The sequence below is a fragment of the Calonectris borealis genome, chromosome 3 (assembly GCF_964195595.1).
Source record: "Calonectris borealis chromosome 3, bCalBor7.hap1.2, whole genome shotgun sequence".
Lineage (NCBI taxonomy): Eukaryota > Metazoa > Chordata > Aves > Procellariiformes > Procellariidae > Calonectris > Calonectris borealis.
The window spans coordinates 60822222-60847189 of record NC_134314.1 but is presented as its reverse complement, the minus strand read 5'-3'; the positions used below and the strand labels follow the sequence as shown (position 1 = coordinate 60847189).

Here is a 24968-nt window from a genome sequence, read left to right as displayed (position 1 = left end):
GGAACAGTAAAAAGTATGCAGTGCTCTATGGTCCTATACAGACTTTTAAAACTTAGCTTTATGGGTGTTTAACTGGGAGCGAGAAGAGGAAATTAAGAGAAAAGGATGTAAAATTTCACATCATACAAATTCAGTATTGCAATTACTTTAACAGTGGCTTAATTATAACTGAAATTCATATAAATTGATTGAGTTCTGATTTTTTTTTTTTTTTTTAAATCTGATTTATACTAGGTTTTCTATTTGTGCATATTGGGATTGGGCTGGAATTCAGGCAAGATTAACCAGAGAGAAAAAACTCAGCTAGAGTAAATATAATGAACACTCCTGTCTACTCCATCTGTGTGTTTAATTGCTTCACATTAGGATCACTTAACATTTCTTAATTTCCTATTCTTTATAGGATGGGATGAATATGTGCATGTTTATGCAAAACACCTTAACCAGACTTATGAGGTAATATATTTTATTTACCCTTCTTTGAAGTAATTATAAGGATTGGAATATGTTTTGGCTAACTCTTTAACAAGATGTTTAAAGTTAAATACATAGTTTTAAGTATGTAATTTTGAATCCCAGACCTTGTATTCGCACATGTTAATCAGGTAGGTATTTATGGATTTAAATTAGGCCTTGACATTTTGCAACTATTAGGCTTTCCAAGGATTGGAACAGAAAAAAATCCTATAGGCTTATATGTGGAGGGCCAGGAGATGCCTAGAGTTAAGGAAATCTAGGCCTTCAAAGTTTCTGAAGCTGACTTCTGTAACTCAGTGGGAATTGGTAGCTCTTAAAAAAACAAGCAGGGCCAGCTTATGCAGCCTACGCAGGTAACATTTATTTAATATATTTATTTAATCTTCCCACTTCATAAGAGGAATGTATTCAGTTCTACCATCTGGTCCTTCTGAAAAGCATTTTTTCCTTTCCTTTAGATTTAGCTTCCCTTAAGAAATCACATTCTATTAAATCCATGTGTGGTAGAGTCTGTCTTTTTTCTGCGCAGAGCTCTTTGAAGATAAATATTTTTTGTTTTCAAATAATCTATATGAGAAAGTGTTATGAGTTAACATTATTCTGTAAAACTGCCCAGGAGATTGGAGACTTAGTAGTAGTAGTACTGTAAGGAATCCTCAGGATCGGAATTAGAATCGATTTGTATAAGATGGTCTCCATATAAACAAAATTGATGGGACAAAGCAAAGAGGAGGAAGATGTATGAAGATTAAGCCCTCACCTCAGGTGTCTTGACTTAGAGTATGTTGAAGCTATGGTTCAGGGGGAGCACTGAACTCCTATCTGGGGACATCTATTGTACATGGGATCAGTCTCCCTCAAAGGGAGCTGAGGCTGACTGTGGTCCTGAAGGAGGTGCCTCAAATGGATCAAAGTGTGGATGTAGGGGGCTTGGACCCATATCTTCTGGTTTCCCATAGACCATAGGAAAAATGAGGTTACCTTCTTCCAATGGGTTCACTTGTGCCATGTGTTGTATGAAGTGTGCTGCAGCTGGTAAGTGAACTTGGACCATAAGAAATTGTTGGTGCTTCTGTTATCTCAACCCTTCAAGCCCCACGTTGGGGTTTAACCTGGCAGGCAGCCCAATACCACGCAGCCACTCACTCACCCCTCTCCCCCCACCTGCAGTGGGACGGGGAGAGAATTGGAAGGGTGAGAGTGAGAAAAACTCATGGATTGAGATAAAGACAGTTTAATAGAACAGAAAAGGGAAAATAATAATTATAGAGTATACAAAATGAGTGATGCACAATGCAATTGCTCACCACCTGCGCTGACCGATAACCAAGTAGTGATCGCTACTTCCTGAATCACGCCTACCATTCATTTACTGAGCATGACATCACATGGTATGGAATACCCCGTTGGCCAGCTGGGCTGGCTGTCCTGGCTGTGTTCCCTCCTCCCAGTCTAGCTTGGTAGCAGAGGGTAGTTGTCCTTGACAAGATACTTGCAACAACTGAAAACATCAGTGTGTTATCAACATTCTTCTCATACTGAATCCAAAACACAGCACTAGGAAGAAATTTAACTCTATCCCAGCCGAAACCAGGACAAAAAGCAAACATGTCGTCATGATTGGGAAGCTGACTTCTGAATGTGGTTTCAAAACTGCTCAATGAGTTAAATGTCTCTTTGTAGTAAAAGATGAAACAGCTGTATCAGCATGCAAAGTCTGGGACTAACCAGTTGTCTTCATTTCTTAGGGAACGTGGCTTATCCCAAGTCAGTCACTGTTCATTAGTATTCGTTTCACAATGACAGTGGGGAAAGAGGTTCTCTCTACATACTCTTCCTTCTCTCTGTCCTTTGAATTACCTTGAACATGATTAAATACCTTGAGCATGATTAACTACACCACCATCAAAGGTAACAGATTGTTGCTATCCTCAAAGGATGGTTTTGTCCTCCAGAAAAAAAGTTGTGTTGATGACTGAGATGGTAGCACTCTGAAGAGGCTGCTGAAGGTATTATGCTGAATCTCATCATTTTTAGATAACCCAGCCATACAGTTCTTCATGTCCCTTTCTACTGCTTTCTGTAGTGTACTGGCTTAGGGTAGGGTCTTGTGTCGCTGTCTGTCACTCCTTCTTGCAGATAGTCTTTTTAGGTATAATCTGTGGTATGTATTCTTCATAATATAGTACATGATCTTCTTTACTTTGATTCCATTTGATATATCTATCTTGTTGTTTCATTTTGGGATTCCATATTAATTACGGAATAATCATTTTAGCATAAGTGGAATTGGTATTGTGCTACTAACCCACAAAGATGTAGTTATTTGAATGAGTTGGAACAGTATATTTTTCTGATCTTTTACTGTAGAGATGGTTTGCTTGAATCCTTTTGTAATTTCTAGAAGACTAAAAGCATGAATTTTGATTACAAAACTCTTGTGTAGATTGCCTTTGATCAGTGTTGCACTAGTCCAAGGAAAAGCTCTTGGAGGAGGAGCAGAACTTACCACGGCATGTGATTTCAGGTAAGATCAACAATTTCAGTAGCTGTCATGTTGGGTCAGTGATTTAATGACTGTACCTACGAAATGTGGGAAGCTTGAGGTACCACTTTTACCAGGAGTCAGGTCCCTGAATTCCAAGGCGTTAGGAACTGGGCTTTGTCAGCAGACTTCACGGGAAAAAATTCTGGGTTTCCTGATAGTACAGAGGAAATGTTACTTACTGTCAGGTTATACAGTTTGAATCACTGTGTAAAACAAGAGCAGTGAGGAGCTTTAGCTTTAGCTGTGTCATAGACCAAGTGGGTCCAACTTCTCACCCCTGAGTGAGAGGTAGGGCTGCAAAACTGTATATCCCCTTATGTCTCTTTATGTGGCTGTCATAAATGAAAATAAATAGATAAAACTCTCCATTAGTCTGGTATTTTGTATTCTGGGTTTATTTGTAACATAACTTTGTGCTGTACAGTTTTTGAAACGAGTTTGAGATGCAGAGAAAAGCAAATGAGGTTCTGTTCCTGTTTTTTTTCCGTGCAGGTGGAGGGATTTGCCAGCACGAAACAAGTAGCGAAAAACAGAGGGCTTTAATTAAAGAGGCTGAATGCAGAACAGGAACTGGAAGAAACTAAAATTATAAAATGTCACTTTGTTTAAACAGTTGCCTATGTGCAAACAGCCTACAGATGTAACAGGATAAGCGCTGTGTGCAGCCTCTCTGAAAATGAGGAGCTTTTAGTGAAGTTTTTATCTAAGAGAAGGAAATGTGCTCTTTAAGAGGGTCTTAGCACCTGAAGTGGGAACGGAATTGTCCAGAACAAGCTGAAAGTACTTTCAATATACTTGAAAGTATATTCAAAAGTAATACTAAACAAAGTAAACAGTGCTGGTCCAGGTATTGGGAGCAGGCTTTGGATAGCGGAGATGGTATCTGCATTGTCTGAGCCACTTGGAAGCAATCTTCCTTTGCTTTAGAAACTAGATGCGGCCGGAACTTTCTTCATATCTACACAGCCCCTGGTGAACTGGAACCCCAGCTCTGACTATGGCCTCTGAGTACAGGCTGTGTTATAAATGACTAGTGAACATGCAGAGAGGTACCGCGTTTGACAGCTGCAGTGTTGACAGGAGAATGCACCTAGGAGACTTGGTAGACCTTTCTGTATCTGTGAGTCCATTGACAGAAGGTGAATCCTGTTATCCCTAAATAGGAGTTTAGGGAATGTGAACGTAATGAAATTGAAATCTTTTGGCTTTCTAAAATATGTAGTCTCTACTTCTACTCCAGCTATGTTGTTTGACATACTGTGTAATTATAGTCATTGTTAAGTAGCTCTTATTTGCATGAATTGAGCAGCTGCAATTTCTCTGATGTGCTGCCATAATTTTCATAATAACTACAGCTGTTGATCCATCTTCCATTACTTTCTAACACACCCATCCAGTGCAACTAAATAATAGCAATTCAGGAGCAGCAAATGGTACTTAATTAATAACAACAAGATAGGGAAACATATTCTGTGCTGCTATTGCTCCTGAATTTGAGAATTTTAATACTGGGGGACAAAATCTTGGTGTTTTTTTGAGGGCTATGAGCAGATATTAGTGGAACAGGTATTCTGTCTTGAGTCGTTAGATGCCAAAAGAGGAATTTGAGAACAGAAATCAGAGAGGTTTGTTCTCTTCCTTGAATAAACTGTTTGAACTTTTTTTTAAGAACAGAATGAGTGAGTTGTGGCTGCTTTTAATTCTAAATTTTCAAATTCACTTCTATTTTTCACTGTTACCGTGTAAACTACCAAAGTGCTTGGTATTGGCCTGAAATATTTTCTAATTTCTATCTCTGCCAGTTTGTACTACATTAACTATACTGATATTGTTGAAGTGATTCACTTGAACCAAAATGGCTTATCTACCTTCTCTGAAATGTGCTCTGGCAGCATGATGCATATCTCTACTGAAGTAGAGGTGTGGACAAATCCAATTTTAAAGTAGCTGAGGTAGTTTAAGATATTACTGATGTATTCTTCCAGTGGCAGTTCTTGTGGTTAATTGTCTCTTACTCTGTTTTAAGGCAGCTCATTTAAAATTGGATTAGGGAGGGCTTGCATGAACTCTGGCACATTTATTGCTGGCATAAGGGCAGTGATGAAAAGTGAAAGCATCTTAGGTCACTCCACCTTTGACATGGATGAAGAGGTCTTCTCAAAACATCTTCAATCTTAGCTGCTTTATGGATTGTTGCAGCGTGACTCTCCATAAGAAGCGACATCCTTATAAAGATCATAAACATGTGATTGGGGAAAAAAAAAATCATTGTCCAGACAAGTGCAAGGTAATTAAAATCCTTTCAGACTTTTTCTGATATGAAAAAATGGGGAAGATAAGACTTCTGACACTGTAATTATTTATCTCAATTATTTCTGTAAAACTGAGTAATATAAAACCGTGCAGGTGTGAAACTTGCTTGGGCAGCTGAGCTTTTTAGTACAGTTTCAAGAAACCTAGACTTTTTTTGGTGTGCCACAGTTGAATATTCTCTCTGAGCCTGTAAAGATGGTTCATGGGTTCTGCTGCCAAATGTCAGTGTACGTTGCAGTTATGCATGACACCGCAGCCATTTCAGTGAAGTGCACAGATGACTGTGATGTGGGATTCATTGATGCAATTTTACAAATAATTGAAATGAAGTATCTGTTCTGAGTTCCCTGTATGCAGAAACTTGAAGCGTATCTTGTACTTGCACAATGCATGAAGTTAAGGAGAACTGATTTGGCAGGGTTGGTTAAGGAATTTGGACAAGAATTGTGGTGGATTGTTGGCCAATAAGCTAACAGTTAGATATGGGGCAGAGGCAGTTTGATAATGAATCTATCTGTGCAATTATCATGAACACAGTAATCTCTGAGCACAGTAGCTACGCTACCAGCCAACAGCCAGAATAACTAACTTTGAATTCTGAGCTGTCATCTTCTATTTCACGTTGGTGCCTTTGAGAAATCTCAGTGGGGCGATGTCTGTGTAGGTCCTTTGGACACATCTAGAACTTTGAAAATTTGGTCCTACATCACTTGGCAAATGGACTTCCATTGTACCTGAGTGCTTCTGAAAAACAGAGTCTCTTCCCCTCCCCGCCTTCTTCCTCTCTAATGCTACTGCAGTCAAAATAGAGGTGTGCCGGTGCCATGTAAATCCCATTTAAAAGGTGGTGTCTCGGGGCAGAGGATGGGAGTGCAAAGACTGAAAGCTACCCACTTCCCTTACCATTGAACTCAAAGTGGACTCATGGGTAGAGGCAGCAGTATTCTCCTTTTCTTTTTTAGCAAATAAATTAATCAACTATAATTTCTTCAGCTGTAGTTGATGTTGCACAGTTAAATCGCAAAGGGCCAGTTTCATTACTGTTGTTAGTGCTGAGCAGTATCCCACTTCGTAAAAAGCACCATTGATTCAAAAGAGGTATTTGCTTTCTGAGCAGACTTCTGCCCTATATCTGTCGGAATGGCAGAATCAAGCTTTTAACAAGGGAAGAAGCTTATGCTAGTAATGCTGCATTGATATCAAATTGGCCTTGCTGCATTTTAATTGGATGTTTTTTATATTTTTGTGAAATACGCAGGCATGCTTAGTATTACATTTTAAGGTATTAGGCATGTCCATAAAATGCCTAATAAGAGATACAACGAAATGCACTGTTACTGAATAGCTTTTGTTGTGTGTGTTCTTGTGATGACTTGTGTTTATTTACTTTTACAAGCATGCATTTAGTACATTAGATGTAATTTATACGAAATGAAGGGAGCAGAAGATAATATAACCACTACATAGATGTAGGCCCACTATGACTGACTTTTCAGTTGTTGCTCCTTTAAAAAAGGGGGGAGGGAGGGAAGCTGTAAAGACATTAGCATTCTATGGCAAGCTTTTCCGAGAATAGGTTTCAGAATGTCAGAGCACAACACACTAGCTAGCTTCTTTGGAAATATTTTGCTGTATGCAAGGATTTTGGCTTTTAGTTTTATCAGGAGGAGCTTTTAGGTACACAAGATGCTGCTGTTTGAAATAAGGGTGCCTCAGTACATAGTAGCTCTTTTCACTGGGCAGAGCATGATATAAATGTAACGGGATGGGGTTCACATATTCATGAATTCTTGCAAAGTCCAGGCTGACAAAGCACTTTTCATTAGATGTGACTCCGTAACGTTGCTGCACATCATGAGGAGAAGAATCAGTAGCCAAATCTGAGAGTGGGTTCTCACAGCTTCAGTTGCTTGCTATATGCCATAGATCACTTTTTTTTTAACTATATAAAATTTTCCTCTTTAATATATGTGTGTGTGTGTGTGTATATATATATGTAAAACCTCCTTCAAATCAGTTGGCAATTTTAGAATTCCATTGCAGTCATGCATCGCTTCACATTTTTAGAGCCCTGGGAGGTTTGTTAGTACAATTTTCTGACGAATTTTCAGGGAGATGGATTATGGTTTTAAAAGTTTCATGTTTAACTTTTAGAGTTTTTAAGAAGGCAGTTCTTATTTTTGACCTGGCACACTTGACATCTGGTTAAGTAATCGCAGCACTGCTAGAAATGGACTTGAGAGCTTGTATTTTTGGGCTTGTATTTATGGACTGGTATTGTTTTTTTCTTTATTACCAGTTTTCATTTGGGTTTGAATTTTATGTTTTTACGATCATCCAGGCAGAGGATGTTTCACGTAGTCTATGGTTCAAATTTACCACTGTTGGATTTTACTGGAAATTTAAGTAACAGCAACAAAGCAGGAATTTGAGCTGAAGCTTTCTTTCTGAGGTTGTCTTTTTGTAGGGATTTACTTCATTCCAAGTTTTTTTTTCCTTCGGGAGGCCAAACCATCTTATCCTGGGTGAATGAGATTTTTGTTATCAGCACGTGTCTACATTTTAGACCACTTGTACCATGCAATCTTATGTCCTTTCTGTTGAACAACCCTGTATGCAGCTGATTCACTGCTGCACAGTAATATTAAACAGAGGTAGCGCAGATAATGGAATACTTAGATAAAACAGATTTTAGGGAATGCAGAGCTGGATCCATGCCGATTCTTTCTGGGACACCGGGCTGTCTGTACGCTGTAGGGAAGCATTCGAGGTTCAAGGAGAATTAGTTTTTAGGAAGAGTACAAATGCACTGAAATTGTCCGTTATGCTTGCATCTGTGAAGCGACTAGTCCCCAGTTTAGATAAACTGCCTGCAGGTATTTGAGTTTGACACTCCACTGCTGATCTTCACTACCAAAATATTCTTTTTATATTTGTATAGTCAGATAGCTCTGCAAGTTGGTTAATATGAAGTGTAAGAAGCACTTACGTATTCCAGACTGCTGATTCTGAGGTGGGATTATGTTGAGTCTGTGACTTCATGAGAAGGACAGACTGCCTGAACAGCTCACCTTAATGTGGGAGAAGGATGTCCCTGCTGCCCATTCCCAGCTCACTGCTTACCTCTGGTTTGCCAAGCACCAGTGAAGATGCCTGTTTGAGTCAATTATCTCGTGAAAAAGCAACAGAAAGGCACTGTTCTTACAGTGAGTTAAAGTGGTTTGTAAAAGGATATAGTAATGGCTAGAGCCAATGTAAAGGGGAACTCAGCCTCTAGGAGAGGATGACAAAGAACAGGAGGGAATGGGAATACAAACTTCTCCTTTTGGCTCTAGGGAGCTGTTAGCCTCAGTTTCCCCTGAAGCCACAGCTTTAAACTGCCTAACTGCATTGGATCAGCTTCCAGAGAATGTTTTCCAAAGTCCCTGTTACTTATCTCATTTTTCAGTCCTACTGAAGGACTAAGAAAAGATGAACTCTTCCTCTCTTTATCACTCTGGGTAGCAATATAAATGATCACAGTGGCTGTGACCTAAGTTTCAAGTTTTCCAGATATGAAATATTATTTCAGAGCTCATCTCTTTTTTTTTTTTTTTTTGGGGGGAGGGATGGGAGACGCACAATGACATATCTCAAAAAAGGCTTAAATGGGAGGGAGAATTTAACATTAAAATTCTACATTACAAACAGTAACTTAACTTCTTCAGCTCTCTTCTTTTTAATATAGCACATTAGCTATATTGATGGGGTGATGTCAAGAAGTGCTGTTCCTTTCCAGTCGGCTGAGTTCACGTGAGTGAGGTGATCTTTGCCTTTTTGACATTTTAGATGCCAGGCTCTGAGCCAGAGTGTTGGCAAGCTCCCCCTCTCCTTTCTGTATCAGCAGCAGAGATGAGCAAAGAATATGACTGAAATGTTCCTACTTTAAGAGACACTTGAATTTGGTCCAGGAGAATTTCATTCTGTTTTCTTTGGTCTTGATAAATATATATTATGGAAGTAAAGATGTGGGAAACTGAGGTTATGAACATGGGTATATACGCTGTACAAAAGTGTGCACATAATTTAAAAAAATACAGTATTTTCAATTTGAAAACAAGCTGCAGTGTACTTTTTTGATTTCTAGATGAATACTGGCATTCAGATTTGACTAAAAATTTCAATTATCAAACACCTTTACCTCAAAGTGGTCTTCTTTCATCGAAGAATCTGGTAAAATATCACTGGATCTCTTCTAATGGAAATTTTTGCTTTAGTCTAAAAGGCGTATCTGTTGTTGAAAATGTTTGCTTGAATGAAATCCAAATAGCTGTAGTTCCTTTTTTGGAAGGAAAGACTCATGTAACATTTTAGATTTCCAGCATGAGTAATTTTTATGTGAGCATTATTTTGGCATTCACTCACTTGTATATTGAGACTTTGGCAGCCTGTAAAGAATAGCTAAAACCTGCTTCGTGGGTAAGACCCGCATGCTATGTCAAGATGAGAACTGCTCTGAAAATAATTGTACGGTAACGGAGGTAGCAGTGTGCCTGTGACTGGGACCCATTGACATCAGGGTAATATAAATAAAGTCATAGCTGGGAATTAGAAGAGGAGGAGAGTGTTACTAAGACATCGGTCGTTTGCAGGGGAGGAGAAATGGGGTAGTAGCCTGTGGATTGCTGTTGTACAACTGCAGGGAGAAAGGAGGATCCAGGCACTACATTTTGAACGATGGGGCTTTACTCCCACTTTATGGCTCTGGTGATTCATGACGTTTTCAGAGTTTATACTGCACACTTCAGGGGAATTACAGCTCCCCGGGGTAACTATCTGTTTTATTCTCTTGATTCTGTGTGCTCTTAAATTGTGGTATGAGCCTTGCGTGCATTCATAAGCCTTTGTAAAGCCATGCTGCTCGTTCCCCATGGGCACGCAGGGAGTGTTGTCAAACAGATCCAAGGCAGCACCCGTGGACTGGAGACTCTTTATTGCTAGCTGCATAATTGTAAAAAGTCTATGTCTCTCCCACTTGGAGAGTCTATGTCTCTCCCACTTGGAAAAGACCTTTTAATTTACTTTTTCTGCTGTTTTGTGGGTCTTCTCAGCTGACTTGAATGCTCAGGCACGAGAGTGGGGATGAGGGAACAGTGTGTGGCTCACACAGCTTTTATGTTGCATCGCAGCTTGCAAAGGGGCCGCACGATGCGTGCGTGCAGCACGCACCGCTTTGTGTGACAGTGGTGGGGGGGCTGCACGAGCCCCCTGCCCAGCCCTCTCCCCCTCGCCACAGCCCCCCTGCATGGTGCTGCCCACCTCCCAGCGCCCACAGCCCGCTGCGGTGGGATAGTACCCCAGGCTGTGGGAAACCCCTGTGAGCTTCGCATGTGGATCTCAAGAAGTATCAGCCTGGGAAATGGGGAAGATTCACTTTGCGGTTTGGCCAAATAGTTTTCTTTCCTGCCAGTATGTTGAAAAATGACCAGGGAAAAAAAAAAAAAAGGCTCATCTTACTTCCTTTAATACCGCTTGTGGAGTTTTAATCAGTCATGCTTTTTTGGATCCCTATTTCTTGCCCTGTGATCTGTCATTTAATTCAATTTTTCATTCCTGCTACAGAAAAAGTCTTTTTGTAACTTCCAATATTCAGCTTCATTTATCCCTTTTAGAAGAAATGTAGCTTTTTATAGCATGCTTTTCTCTCTCTGGCTTCTGTCAAGCCTGAGGTAAAAAATTAAATTTAAACCCCCTACTCCAGGTCTGCTGGGTGAGCCTTCATCCGTAGCTGACTTCTGGGAGATTCTGGTCCAGCAAGAGACTGGAAGAGCTGTCTGTGTGGGTGGCAGCCGGTATGGCAGCGAGCATCACCTGCAGGAGACTTTTGGAGGGCCCTACCTACCTTGTCTTGTTTGAGGCTGCCCTGCTCCCCTTGCAGGATATTAGCAACAGCTTCTTTCCCGGTGTTTCTTTCCTTCCATAATCCCTCTTTCAAACTAACAGTTTTTCTTGGCCTTCTTTTAACCACTGTCCTTTGATCAGGGAAGTGCTTAAGAAATAAACCTTTTTTCACTTCTCTGGTTGTTCCTACACAATCATGTCTGGACCAGTTTTCGTCTGGGTCTTGCTGGATCACAGAGTGCTCTGCTGCTTTACCATACTCTTTTTGCTGCTGATAGGCCTTTTCTTAATTTTTCTCAGTGCAGGCTTTGCTATTGATGAGATGCTGGTTTTGGGGGCATGCAGATTTCTATATCTGCCTATTATAATTTAACTCCTGTTATCCACGGGATCTTTTTCTAGTAACAATATTATTTTTGTGCTTCTTCCCTGAAGTGGCTTCCTTTGAAATTGGTTATCTTGCAGCCTCTTTGAGTTGACTCTGTTCCTCTTGGAGGCTCATCTTCCATTGAATGTCTGAATGTTTGGGCAATAAATGGTGGCATTATCCACACCTTAAGCTCCTGTTTATTCTCAGAGACCATATTCCTCCTAAAATGGCTCACGTCTATTAAGCAGTTTCTGCTCTGATGTCCCTGTGTTCCATCTCTGCCTCCAACTCTTCTCTTGTTACTCCATCTTCCCTTTTTTTGATCTAGGACGCTACTGTTCAGAGTTTGAGCCTCAACCAAATGTTTTGTATCTTTAGATGAAAATATGACTTTGTCATTCTTTCTTCTGCATCACTCTGGGTGATGTGAAAAAGCATGATAGAGTCATGTTATAAACGTTTTTTTTAAGGTTTCCTTTGAAGAGTGCATCTCTCATTGTTTAGGTCCATCTGCTCCCCTCTGGGAAGTGGCCTGGGGTTTCCCAGCCAACCCAGAAGAACATTAATTCTTGCTGAAGAAAATACATCTATAATTAGGGTCTATTTTTGGATCGGATTTTGACCCTGATTCTTAGGGCTCCATAAAATGCATTGGAAAATCTGACTGGAGGGCAGAAAGTAAAGTGGTAAAAGCAACGTGCTAGGGAGACTTGAGATATTTTCTCCTAGGCTACTTTATGTAAATCTTGATTCTTAGCTGTTGTTGCTAGTGGGGGGAGAATGGATGCACTAAGAGTGTTACAAAATAATTCAGTAACTATAAATAAAATTCCATATAATCTGTAAGGCAATTTGAAAAGAGCTGTGAGAAAAGAGAACTCTTGTGTTGGTGGCATTTCTTAGGCTGGCATCAAGCCTACTTCTTTGACACCGAGTTTTAGAGCATGCCTAGAACACTCTGTACTTGGGAGGCTTGGTACGATTTTTTTATTTTGGTTCTTGGGTATCATTTTAATTTATTTAAACCTCAAATAAAGAAGGTGTATTGTTTTGTTTTGTTTTAATCATTGAAAGGATTTGAGAGGGCTACTTTTGGGTGGGATTATTAAAATAATAGCTGGACCTACTTCTTTCCATTGCATTCCTGTAGTAAAGGTTACAGATTAAAGATCATAAACAGGAGAGATCATTAATGTGCACAGTCTTCTCATACCTATTGAAATTTGGGATTGCAGAGCGCTTTGTGCAATTGTATCTAAGATGTGTACAAGGGACATAGTTTCCCCAAATTCTCTTAAACCATTTTGTCTTCATTTTTACATTCTTTAGTGGTTACCATTTAGGCATCTGTCAAGTGACTATTTGTGACTATTTGCAGAAAGAGCAAAGATTTAGGGGCTTGTTTTTATGATGCCAGTCTGCACGGACTATCACCAAAAGCATGTAGGACAAATCCTTAGTTTTATTTGTTTTACAGTATTTTCACTTTGAAAGTCTCACTTCGTGTTGCCAGCGCTCTGAAGCAGCAATTACTGTAATGTGTAATGGTCTTATTCTTTCTCTGCATAGGGCAGAGACGCGAGAAGCTCTCCATGAGAGAGCAGGTATGGGAGGGGAGCAGGGGGAATTAACACTAGCAACCAGAGCAGTCATGGCTGGCTGATATTCACTGCATTGTTATAGTTTGAAAATCTGCTAAATATAATTAGCGAGGAGTTATTAAATGTATAATCGAGGCTTTTTGATCCTTTAAAGCCTGTCCAATTAATCAAGTGAGATTGAAAGATAAGTGAAATTATGACTAACTCTTCTCAGGATGAATACACTGGTTAATATTTTCAGAAAATTAGGGTGTTTTTTTGGTGATAGAGGGTGTAGTTAGATAGCTGAATTTCAGAAAAATCTTTAGCTGTTTTGTCTAGATAATCCCTTTACAGAGTACCTAGGTAATTATTTGATGGTGTAGTGATAAAGAGACTGATGAGACACTGCACTGGATAGGTAGAGACAGATTAATTAGTCCCAACTTGCTTTTTGGAGGAGACTGTCTTATTCTTGAGGGTCTAATTCTAACAGCATCTGTCATGAAAATTGAAATAAGGACTGGAAACCACTCATCAGCAACATTGCTGACTAGCTAAATTATTTTAGTGTAGTACTGCATATTTCTTCTGCAGAATATTCTTCCTACAGTACCTTGCTGCTTCAGAATTCATTTTTTATTGAAAAAATGACTGGTTAATGCAGTTGTTGTTTTAAGGTGAGTTTTTGTAATAACTATGGAAGACTTTTTTGTGTTGGAATATTGAACAAGGCTAGAACTAGGTTTTTTCATTAAAAATAAAACCCTGTACACTCTGCAGTTAAATACTGATGAAAGTATTCCTAGCCTTTCCAGTAAGATTTATGGGCCTACAAATATTTTGAGAGACTAAATACTTATACAAGACAAGTTGTCACTATTAGAACACAATGTGGTCATGTAATTAACTGTCATGTAATTAAGTATTTAGGTTTCCAGGTTAGGTCTCTGCAGGCACGAACTGCAGCCGTAACTTTAGTCAGTAGTCTTAATTTCAGCCTTTCTGTGGCTTTGTGAAGATGTCAAGGCAGTGGTTTGTATTCAGGTCTTGTCTTCAGGGCTATACTCAGAAATTACTTTTGTTGTTAAAAGATTCTGGAGAAGGTAGGGATGAGTTTTGCAGCAAATTGCCAAGGAGCATTCATACACGAGACCTCAAGAATTTGTATCAATGCTAAGGAAGCTCTGTGGTTTCTTACACATGCATTAATATCTGTTGGGGGGGGGGCGGCGGGGGGAGGGGCGGGGGTTAGGTTTTAGATATATTAAATGGGAAGGTACATGATCTCTGGTGTATCTTTCTAAGATCTGGAACGCAGATATCAGAAGTGGATTGAACACTAGGTACATGGTAAAGCTTGCAGGGCCACCTGCCATGCTACAGCAAACGGGGAGAAGGCAGCTAGCCTGGAGGTTTCCAAACTGCAGTGCTACATGAACCATTCAAGATAGTGTGCAGTTGCAGCAGTGCTTGACTACTTGTGCGATGGTCCTTGCCCAAGCTTCAGGCTAACAGCACCTGGAGTCTCAATTAATTGCTCCTTACAGTCCAGCTTGCAGGGCTGCACTTGCCGGGGCAAGACCCCTTGGCACCCCTCCCTGAGCCAAGGAACTGAAGCTCCAGAATTGGCTGTTTGCATTTGCAGCAGAGGGGCTGGAGGCATCAGAGGAGACCACCAGGACTTGGATTTCTGGGCAGGGCAGGTACTCCCAGCATGTGCTGCAGCCACTGATCATAGGTTTCCTCAGCCCTTTTGTGGCTGAAGGAAGAGCTTTATCCTGCTGTTGGCTGAAGACCCTTTCACACAAGCACCGATGGACCTTGTTTTCATGTGCTATGATGGACAGTACAGGAGATCCCAGCTATTCAGATCCTATAGTTGTACTGAACTCTAGATACCTAGGGCAATGCTTTTCCTCCAATGAAAGATTCAAGGTGACTTCTCTCTTTTATGGAAATGCTCTCGCATCCAACTACCCACTTCTGCCTCATCTGAACAGTTATTGTGTTTCAGCTGTCCACTTTAAAGCTTGCTTTTTTTTTTTTTTTGTTTTGGCAAAGCCAGAGATGCAGTATGCTGCCTATAAGATATTACTTGATTTATGTGGTGCACTGGACTAACCTGGAATAAAGGGCTTCTGTTTAATTACAAATCAGGGCTTTTGTTGTACAGATAAAGGAACAGGTGGTTTAGTTCTTACTCTGATGCTATAAATTCAACAATCGGAACTCTCCATTGTTTTGTTTTAACTTATTCTAACACCCTAGTTGACTAAAAACATCCCATCTACTGCATGTGTTCAGCAGCACTTTGTGTGTAACAGCAGCACTTTTTTTTTTTGGTGGGTTTTGCATGCATCAGCAAGAGGAGAAGGGAGGTTAGATTACAGATGCTACCTGTGTAACACTCTGTCTGCTGCCTGAGTCACAGTCACTTGCTGCAAGAACCCACCACCAATGCTGGGATCTCCTGTGCCCCTTGGGATGTTGAAGAAGTGTAAGGAAGATGGAGTGAGGTGCAACGTGCAGGTGAAGTGATGGGACAGGGACTGTAATTAGAGTGTTGAGAAGGTGCAGTAGGAGAACAGGGAAGAAGTGGACAACGGACTCCGGCTTTCTTGCTCACTTAAGGTCCAGCATGCATTTGAGAGCTGCTGCTGTGGTAGATGGTCCTGGTCACACTTGCCAAGCAAAGTTACAAAATCCTAAACTAGTTACACCTGAGCTTTTGTCACTTGCAAGCAAGGTCATCAAATTTTCATGCCCACCCGGCAAAACAAGTTCCATTTGCATGATAAACACCATCCACAGATAATGTCATACCTGACCTCTAACAAATTCCTGAACTTGCACTCCCCAGCAGTGTGTATTTTAAAAAGCTGTTTTGGCCACATGTCGGCATAGCACGGCTGTTACTTAATTTAACAAGAGTCAATTAAGCTGATACCCTATTGATGAGTGTATTAGAAAAACATACATGTTGGGGAAAGTGTACGACTGGATTGTACACCAACTTTGGTTTTGCTAGTTGTTTGCTAGTTAAAACAAATGTTTGGCCCTTGATAGCCTTCTTTCGGTTACCATTTTCCTGGTGGTTTTCTTTTTTCTTCAATGCCCCTCTTTTCCTGTGCTTAAAATAGTTGCGTGTGTGGTTTGGATGGTTGGTTGAAAGCCTTTGATATCAGTACTGTATTCTTGCTGTCTTCACTGAGTAGTGACAGTTGGCCAAAATGCTTGTGTGGCTGACCATGACCATTGCTTTTCATGTGTCTGGATGTCTTGCATCTATGTTTTGCAAAAATGTCTAGTTGTATTTGAAATTTTCTTATTATTTCTATAACCCTTCCTCTACAGCATGTTAAAATTATGGATGTCTTTTAATTGTATCTCAAGGCCTTTGACTCTGTTTTTTGGAGAATTTTCCACTTTGTGTTGGTTTAATCCCCTCATAGATAGTGTAACCAAACTGTATAGAAATTAGCAGATTTGGTGAGGGAACTTCCTATGACCCAAGGCATAAGCTTTGCTTATTATTTATGTTGATTGGTGTTAGAGAGCAGGAGGCCCAAGTATTTGTGGGGGAGATAAAAGTAATCTCCTGCAGTTCTGGCTGCCCTCTCTCAGTGTAACCATAGCTGAGAACTAGGTGCTGCAGCACTGCGTGATGCCGGCTGCCTCCCTCCATGGTGTGCCAGTCTCACGCCAGCTGAAAGGAGAAGACTGGAAGTCAGGGGCTGTGTCCTTACGTGACACTGGGAGTCAAACAGGGATGGGAACAAAATCCAGGTTGCTGACAACACGTTTAATGTTTTAGGCATCCTTTTTTCCCATCATGGGTTTCAGAAGCATAGTGGTAGGAGCTTTTAAAATGCATAAAATAGAGGATGGTATTTGTCCCTCCCTAGTAAACTTCATTAGTGCCTTTGCCTTGTCAGAATGCTGAATATAATTCAAACCCCGAAGTCCAAGAAATGATGAGGAAAGGGCCAGCACGAACCTTAATATAATCTTAATTCTGCCCAAGGAACTCATTATACCTGTTGGAACAGTTCAGTAACAGAAGTACTATAAAAAGCAGGTATGAAAAACTGAGAAAATACATTTTTGTTTGCATTTTCAGCTTTCCTGAAGCTCCAGCTTCAAGTAGCTGTGTCGTGGTTTAACCTGGCAGCAGCCAAATACCACGCAGCCGCTCGCTCACCCCCCCCCCCCGCGGGGTGGGATGGGGGAGAGAATCAGAAGGGTAAAAGTGAGAAAAACTCGTGGGTTGAGATAAAGACAGTTTAATAGGGAAAACAAAAGCCACGCACGCAAGCAAAGCAAAACAAGGAATTCATTCACCACTTCCCATCGGCAGGCAGGTGTTCAGCCATCGCCAGGACAGCAGGGCTCCATCACGCGTAACGGTTACTTGGGAAGACAAACGCCATCACTCTGAACGCCCCCCCTCCTCCTTCTTCCCCCAGCCTTATATGCTGAGCATGACGTCATATGGTATGGAATAGCCCATTGGCCAGCTGGGCCAGCCGTCCTGGCCACGCTCCCTCCCAGCCCCCTGCACATCTGGCAGGGCATGGGAAGATGAAAAGTCCTTGACTAGTGTAAACAATACCTAGCAACAACCAAAACATCAGTGTGTCATCAACATTATTCTCACACTACATCCAAAACACAGCATTATACCAATTAATAGGAAGAAAATCAACTCCATGCCAGCCAAAACCAGGACAGTATCCACCCCTTATTCCATACCATTTACATCATGCTCAGGTCCCACGCTATCCAATACATTCTCATTACCCACCATCCCCCTTCCCATCCTTTGATATAATACACAGATATCATTCCCTTAGTCTATGGACCACCCCTGTAAAATGTCCATAAAATATCCATAAATGTACACAAAATGTCCACTGCGTTCATTTAGTCCATGATTTTGGGCTCCATCTGTTATGGTGGTCACTCAGGTCAGCAGAGGTGGTGTGTTGCGTGGAGTTACTGGGCACCAAAGCCGGCTCAGGTCGGGTCACTGCTGCGCTTGCGCTGCTTCTTGTAAAGTTTGTCCTCTGTTGGTTCAGGTGGTTCCTGCCATAGTAATTCCTATAACATGCAACTCAATCATGGGTTACAACAATTTAAAGGTATATCCATTACAATCTCCACCCCTGGTCCCTTTGGGCCAGACCATAGGGTTTAACATTGCAATGAACTCCTCCCCTTGCCCCTGCTCCGGCTTGGACTTATCCACAGACTGCAGTCCCTTAGCGTCTACCTGCTCCAAGTGTAGCCTCACCTATGAGCCACAGTCTCTCCAGAGGTATACCTGCTGCGGCACAGGCTTATCCACTGCCGCAGTCGCTTCAAGGTGCACCGGTTCCAGCGTGGCCTTACCCACAGCCACTGTCCCTTCAGAAGTAAACCTGCTCCAACACGGCCTTACCCATGGCTGCAATCTCTCCAGGGGTGTACCTCCCCTGTCATGGGCTTATCCACGGCCACAGGCTTTGAGGTGCTCCAGCATGGCCTCACGCACAGCCACTGACGCTTCAAGGTGTACCTGCTGTAGCATGGACTTATCCACAGCCACAGATGCTTCGAGGTGTACCTTCTCCAGCGTGGACTTATCCTTAGGCCACAATCCCTTCAGAGGTATACCTGCTGCGGCACGGACATAATCACGGCCACAGATGCTTCAAGATGTACCTGCTTGGGCATGGGCTTATCCACAGTCACAGATGCCTCGGGGTGTCCTGTCCCGCATGGACTCAGCCACAGGTCACAGTCCCTTCAATTCGAGTTCACGCTGCAGTTCCAGCCTGTCCAGCACAGCAGCACAGAAGCAGCAGCGATGCCCTGGCCACCTGCCAGCCCAGGCACATCCCCATTGCTGTTATCAGAACGTTCCCAGGCACAGCACAGTAAGACGATCAGCAGTGCAGCAGCACAGCAAGCAGCGAGAGCAAAAAGCAGCCACTAACGAGCACAAGACTCTAATGCACATTAAGGCAAGCAAGCCCCATGGCAAGCACAAGAGCCTGCGAATTAATAGCTAAACAGCAGTAACAGCTATAAATTCAATCTAGCACATTCCAATCAAACCTGTCGTTATCTCGAACCCTTTGAGCCCCACGTTGGGCGCCAAAAAGGACTGTCGTGGTTTAACCTGGCAGCAGCCAAATACCACGCAGCCGCTCGCTCACCCCCCCCGCGGGGTGGGATGGGGGAGAGAATCAGAAGGGTAAAAGTGAGAAAAACTCGTGGGTTGAGATTAAAGACAGTTTAATGGGGAAAACAAAAGCCGCGCACGCAAGCAAAGCAAAACAAGGAATTCATTCACCACTTCCCATCGGCAGGCAGGTGTTCAGCCATCGCAAGGAAAGCAGGGCTCCATCACGCCTAACGGTTACTTGGGAAGACAGGCGCCATCACTCCGAATGTCCCCCCCTTCCTCCTTCTTCCCCCAGCCTTATATGCTGAGCATGACGTCATATGGTATGGAATAGCCCATTGGCCAGCTGGGCCAGCCGTCCTGGCCGCGCTCCCTCCCAGCCCCCTGCACATCTGGCGGGGCACGGGAAGATGAAAAGTCCTTGACTAGCGTAAACAATACCTAGCAACAACCAAAACATCAGCGTGTCATCAACATTATTCTCACACGACATCCAAAACACAGCACTATACCAGTTAATAGGAAGAAAATCAACTCCATCCCAGCCAAAACCAGGACAGGGAAATACTTCAGCAAAGGCAAGCATAGCTGTTAGCTCACAGCAAGTGCCGCCTTTGAGGAAGCAACTGTACCTGCTTAAGGATGGGATTTGTTAGGTTGCATTGTTAATGGCAAACAAGGTTTTCTTCTCACGTGCGTTGCTGGTGATGTGACGTGACAGTCAGTAGTCTGTGGGCGCAATGAGATGTCACGGAGTGAAGGAATCCTTTGATCAAAGGTGGACAGTTTGTAATATTTAGCATGTCTTGAGAACATTTTAAAATGTATAGCAGGAACATTTGCTGTAGCTCTTGTTTGCTTTAGATGACTAACCCCAAAATGGATGTGGCTCACGGTGGCTGTGCTTTCTTCCTAGGGGTGTTGTAGTGCTTGTAACATGGAAATATAATGTGCTTAAAAAAGGTTTCAGCTGCACTTTGGTGCTTATATTATCTTAACCTCTTATTTCCAATTTAAATTGTGAGGATTTTGCTACCCTTTGCATTTCTGAAGGATGTTTCTCTGCTTGTAAGGTCTTCAGTTACTTTGTTACATTAATTACCTTTAATAAATATTTTTTCAGTATTGTCATACAACAGACTTACTTCTTTTTTTTAGGGCAGGGAAGGCATGTGTCTGGGAACCTAGTGGTTTGACCTTCCCCTGGGATACAGGAGACTCAGATTTTAATTCTCTTGACCTGGAAGACAAGAACAGGCATACTGAGTCAAATCAGGGTTCATTTTGTATTCATCTGCTATTCTGTGTCAGGCAGGGCCAGTACTTGGTGAATAAGGTGTAAACAGCTCAGGAATAGAATGGTACTGCTGTCTTTTCAGCTTTTTGGTGTCTGCCTCTTTGTGTATAGTAATGCTAAATGTACTTTCTTTACATAAATTCATCTAATGGGAGATCAGATCTGTTATGTCTCAGAAGGTAGGCTCAATTCCTTTCATAAAATAAGAAGGGAAATATTTATGCGAGGCTGCAGCTGGTGATGTTCAAAGGCTGATCCCAGGCTAGCTTGGCCGCGGCATATGCCTCCTCTTCAGATCTGAGCTCAGGTCTCCATTACTTCCTTGGGCATGGGGACTCGAAGGGAGTGGTGTACCTAACAGAGAGTGTGATGGGTGTTTTCTGTAAGAAATGGTGTGACTTCAGGACAGGATTGTTAGTTGAAAAGGCTGAAAAACCATAAATACCTTTCTTAAGCCTGAAGGCAGTCCAAGACTACCTTTACACCTTCTACTGACCACCACTTACCTCAGTATTTTCTGTGGAGCTTGTTCAAAGGAGCATTGTAGGGAGAGGTGAATCCCAATGAGATCCTGGAAGTTGCAGCCTCATCGTCTCCTTATGGATTTAGCTGTCAATCGTTTATTTTCCTTTCGTTATGCTTGGTTCCATTTTCTCAGAGGGAGGTGAAGACTGTGCAGGGTAACAGAGCCTCTCCCACATCCTAAACGTTTTCAACTTTTTTCTTGTTGGCACTGATGGATCGGCTGTGCTTCCAATGTAAAATTTGACTTCGCGTGCAAACTTCAGAGTGCATTGACCCAACTTCCCAGATGAGTCCATGTGCTGCCCACAGAAACGCCTGTCCTTGAGGCCTGAACCCGGGTGCCTGGGACAGTCTCGGATTCAACAAACACAACATCGTCTTACTGACCTGCAGTGGCTGTCTTAGGAGACTGCCTGCAGATTGCCTAGCATCAGATGCCTAGCTGCATATGACCGCTTCTTTTTTAATGCTTCACATCCCTCAGCACTGCTAGAATTAAACCCTTAATAATGTTTTCATTATTGCTTTCCCAGTGGGACACTGGGTGTCAGCAAATTGCAAAGTAGCCAAGCCAATGAAGGAGCTTTTGAATACTTGCAGAATCTTCCTTGTGGAGAGGAGAGACCTGAGCTCCCTGGGATTTGCTGGGTTTGGGAAGCACTTGTTAATGTTAGCTAAAAGCCTTTCCTCCCCTGCAATACTCTGCTCTCTTCCTTTTGTCACACAACCTTCCTCCACTATCTCTACAAAAAGGCTTTCATGCAATCTGGCATGTCAGCTGTTGCCTTTGTGCATTGTGTTGGGTCTGGGATAATGTGTAAGCTCTTCAGCCCTGCTGCTTTGTAGTACGGCACGAACACTGATGGTGCCCTGGTTAAGAAAAAAGCAACCAAGCAAATTTACAATTAAAAGTAACTGAGCAGATTTGGGAACTCTGAGTTCCTAGAAGTAGTTGCACTTTTAAAGGTTTTCTTTTTTTCTTTCCCCTTTTACAGCTGATCACCTTGGTATTTTCATTACAGAAGACTGCATTGTTAGGAAACAGACTTGTGTGTAGATCTTAGTATTACACGATTTATCTTCAGAAAGCCCATTAGTGGTTGAAGTAGAAGCTAATCTACTTCACAAGTATAATTTACATCCCTTGTCTTATAAGCAGCAGCAAGCAACCACACTGCAGAACATCATCTTAAGAAAGAGCGAGTACTGATTTGCTTCTATACATCTTTTCTAGATATTTCTGTTTCTAGAGGCTTTTTCCACTAACCTAACCTGTGTCACTCTGAACACTGCAGAGACAGTACAATCCGCTGCAGCAAAGCTCCTCCAGGGAGATAGCTTAATCAGCCCTAGGGTGAGTTCTTAAATAAGGGAGGTGACAGACTGTAGAAAAGAAGCAAAGATGTGAAATCTTTGAAAAGAGGAATGTGACTCTACCTTCTGGAGGGGAGCAATTTATTACACGCTGTAAGGCATAAATAGAAAGCAATTCTATTATACGTTGTGAGCCATAAGAAGAGCATCCATCCTGACTTCCCTTGCTGTAGTGAGCAGTTAGAAATCAAACTCACATGGACACTCTACGGAAAAAAAAAAAAGCCAACTATGCTATAATGAAGCACCAGGGTGCTGACAGAACCTCCCCAGCACAGATCAGTACTAAGACCACGATCCACCCTCTTGAGAAATATGTTTTGTGCGCTAGTTTGCTTGGGTTTTACCCCAACCCCTGTTGTTTCAGGCATGAATTAGCAAGGCAGTGTTGGCACTGTGAGTAAGTGTAACGTGCCCTCCGTCTTTGCAATTCTGTTTTCCAACACTCTTTAGAATTGACTACAGGTATCAGCGTGGGCACTAAGCATCTTTACTTGTGGCAGCCTATGTATCTCATTTTGAGAAGGGCCAAAAGCTGCAGCTAAGGCACTGGGTGATGTAAAAATTACGATACTCCAGCTCTGGCTGCAGTCAGCATGCTGTTAAGTTGTATCAGCCTTTGGAAGCAGAGGGGAGGGGAGGAGAAAATAGGAAATTGAGTGGGGATGAGCTGAACACGGAAGTCGATGCACGGATTGACCTCTGCGTGTTTGTTCTTCATCGACAGGTTGATGACACCTGGGAGTGAAATTCGATTTGTCCATAAGCACATGGGTCTGGTGCCAGGCTGGGGAGGAGGTGCCCGGCTGGTGCGGATCGTCGGCAGCAGGGCTGCCCTCCAGCTGCTGAGCGGGGCTGCCAGGCTGGACCCCAAGAGAGCTTTGCACCTTGGGCTCTCAGAGGAGACGTTGTCGTCTTCAGACGAAACCGGAGCATTAGAAGAAGCCCGAGCCTGGCTGAATCAGTACACAGAGGGTCCAGCCAGCGTGATTTGGGCTATGAAAAAGGTAGTGACAGCGGGAAGAGAGCTACCAATGGAAGCTGCCCTAAGGACAGAGAAGGACGTTTTTGGAACTTTATGGGGTGGGCCTGCCAATTTGCAGGCATTGATTAGAAGACCAAAACATAAATAATGGTCAATGCATAAGAAATGTTCTTGACCTTTTTGCAAACAAAGTTTTCACTAAAGCAGGCATTAAACTGAATCATTTAAGGACTTGTTCATTTAAACTGGCATTAACATTCCTGTTGTTCACGTCAGGCAGACATATTTGGTGTGCAACCACAGTGAAATCCCTGGCAGATTCTTTATGTCCTAATCACCTACTGAATGGAAATTAGTGAAATTAGTATGTAAAGGTAAATACTGTGCTGAGAATAAAACTATAATTCTTCTGGAATGAGGCTGAAGATTATTTTCTTAATTTTGTTTTTCTAACTGGTATGGAAATCTTTTAAGCAAAGATATGAGGTTTATTTATTTGCAAAACAGGTGCACCTAAAGCTGCAAAATTAGTTGGCAATGTGAAACCAATGTCTTTAAGCAGCTTTGGAGGGATGATAACTGGCGAGATGATAGTTTTTATTTTTTCATCGTCAGTCAGTTCTTTGTATAATTGCTGAGGAAGTATTCAAGGATACTTCAGTTTTAATGGTGATTTTTACAGGAGAAGCTCTAACTTACTGAGGAGCTTATAGCCCTCATTTGCTGACACTGATTCAGGTCTTTAAATGCATTTGTCTTCTCACTGCTCGCGTAACCAACTACCTACATATGCATCTGGACATTCGCATAGCCTGGACCTGTGCTGCTGAGCACGTGCAAAGCTGCTGACCTGATTCTTTACACAGAATGTAGTTGATATCTTGGAAAGCCATGATGTATCGTTCCCCCAGGTGGGATGTCCTTGGCTGACTGGGTGGTCTGAAAACTTCAGCATTCTGGAAAGACTTGTGTGTGGATCTGTCTACGTCTTACTTCAGAGTATTTTTACTGGTAGGGCATATGCTGGTGACTGTGCAAGTAATAACTCAGTGGGGCAGGTTTTCCCTTTAGAAATTAGAAACTGACACCGAGTCCCTGCTTTGGCAGATGATTCTTAAAATGAAACATCTGTGAGAGCAAAAACATGCAGACATATCCATGACTGAGAGTTTCCTGTACTGTTGGTTAGGGTGCACCTGTTTCTAAATCCAGCAGGGGCTGAGATCTGAGCCCAGGACCCAAGTACTCCAGGGGAGCATGTTAAGGAGGAAACTTTGGGCTATGTGCTGCTGACATGCATTCTTGCTCTGACCAGGTATAACCAATTCTGGATACGTGGAACAAGCTCCCTTAGGAAAAGGAGGCAATTCCTTGGATGGAAATCCATGTTACGATTTCTATAGTGTGGCAGGATTCCTGAGTCGTAGACAGCGAGGTAACTGTACAC

At 42.2% G+C, this 24968-nt stretch overlaps 1 protein-coding gene across 5 annotated transcripts in view; it reads left to right on the top strand.

Moving 5' to 3' along the window:
- Positions 1-24968, top strand: part of ECHDC1 (ethylmalonyl-CoA decarboxylase 1) — a 46711-nt gene that overhangs the window by 18450 nt on the left and 3293 nt on the right. For 2 of the 5 annotated variants that reach the window (XR_012672989.1, XM_075145805.1), the window contains exons 4-6: positions 404-456; positions 2924-3004; positions 23264-23543. Coding sequence is in view for 4 of the 5 variants with exons in the window: in XM_075145805.1 (XP_075001906.1) it covers positions 404-456; positions 2924-3004; positions 23264-23543 (414 nt within the window). In the remaining variant the exon portion in view is untranslated. Of the gene's footprint in view, positions 1-403; positions 457-2923; positions 3005-23263; positions 23937-24968 lie in introns of those variants that run through there. The other 3 variants (XM_075145801.1, XM_075145803.1, XM_075145804.1) reach the window with 2 other exon arrangements.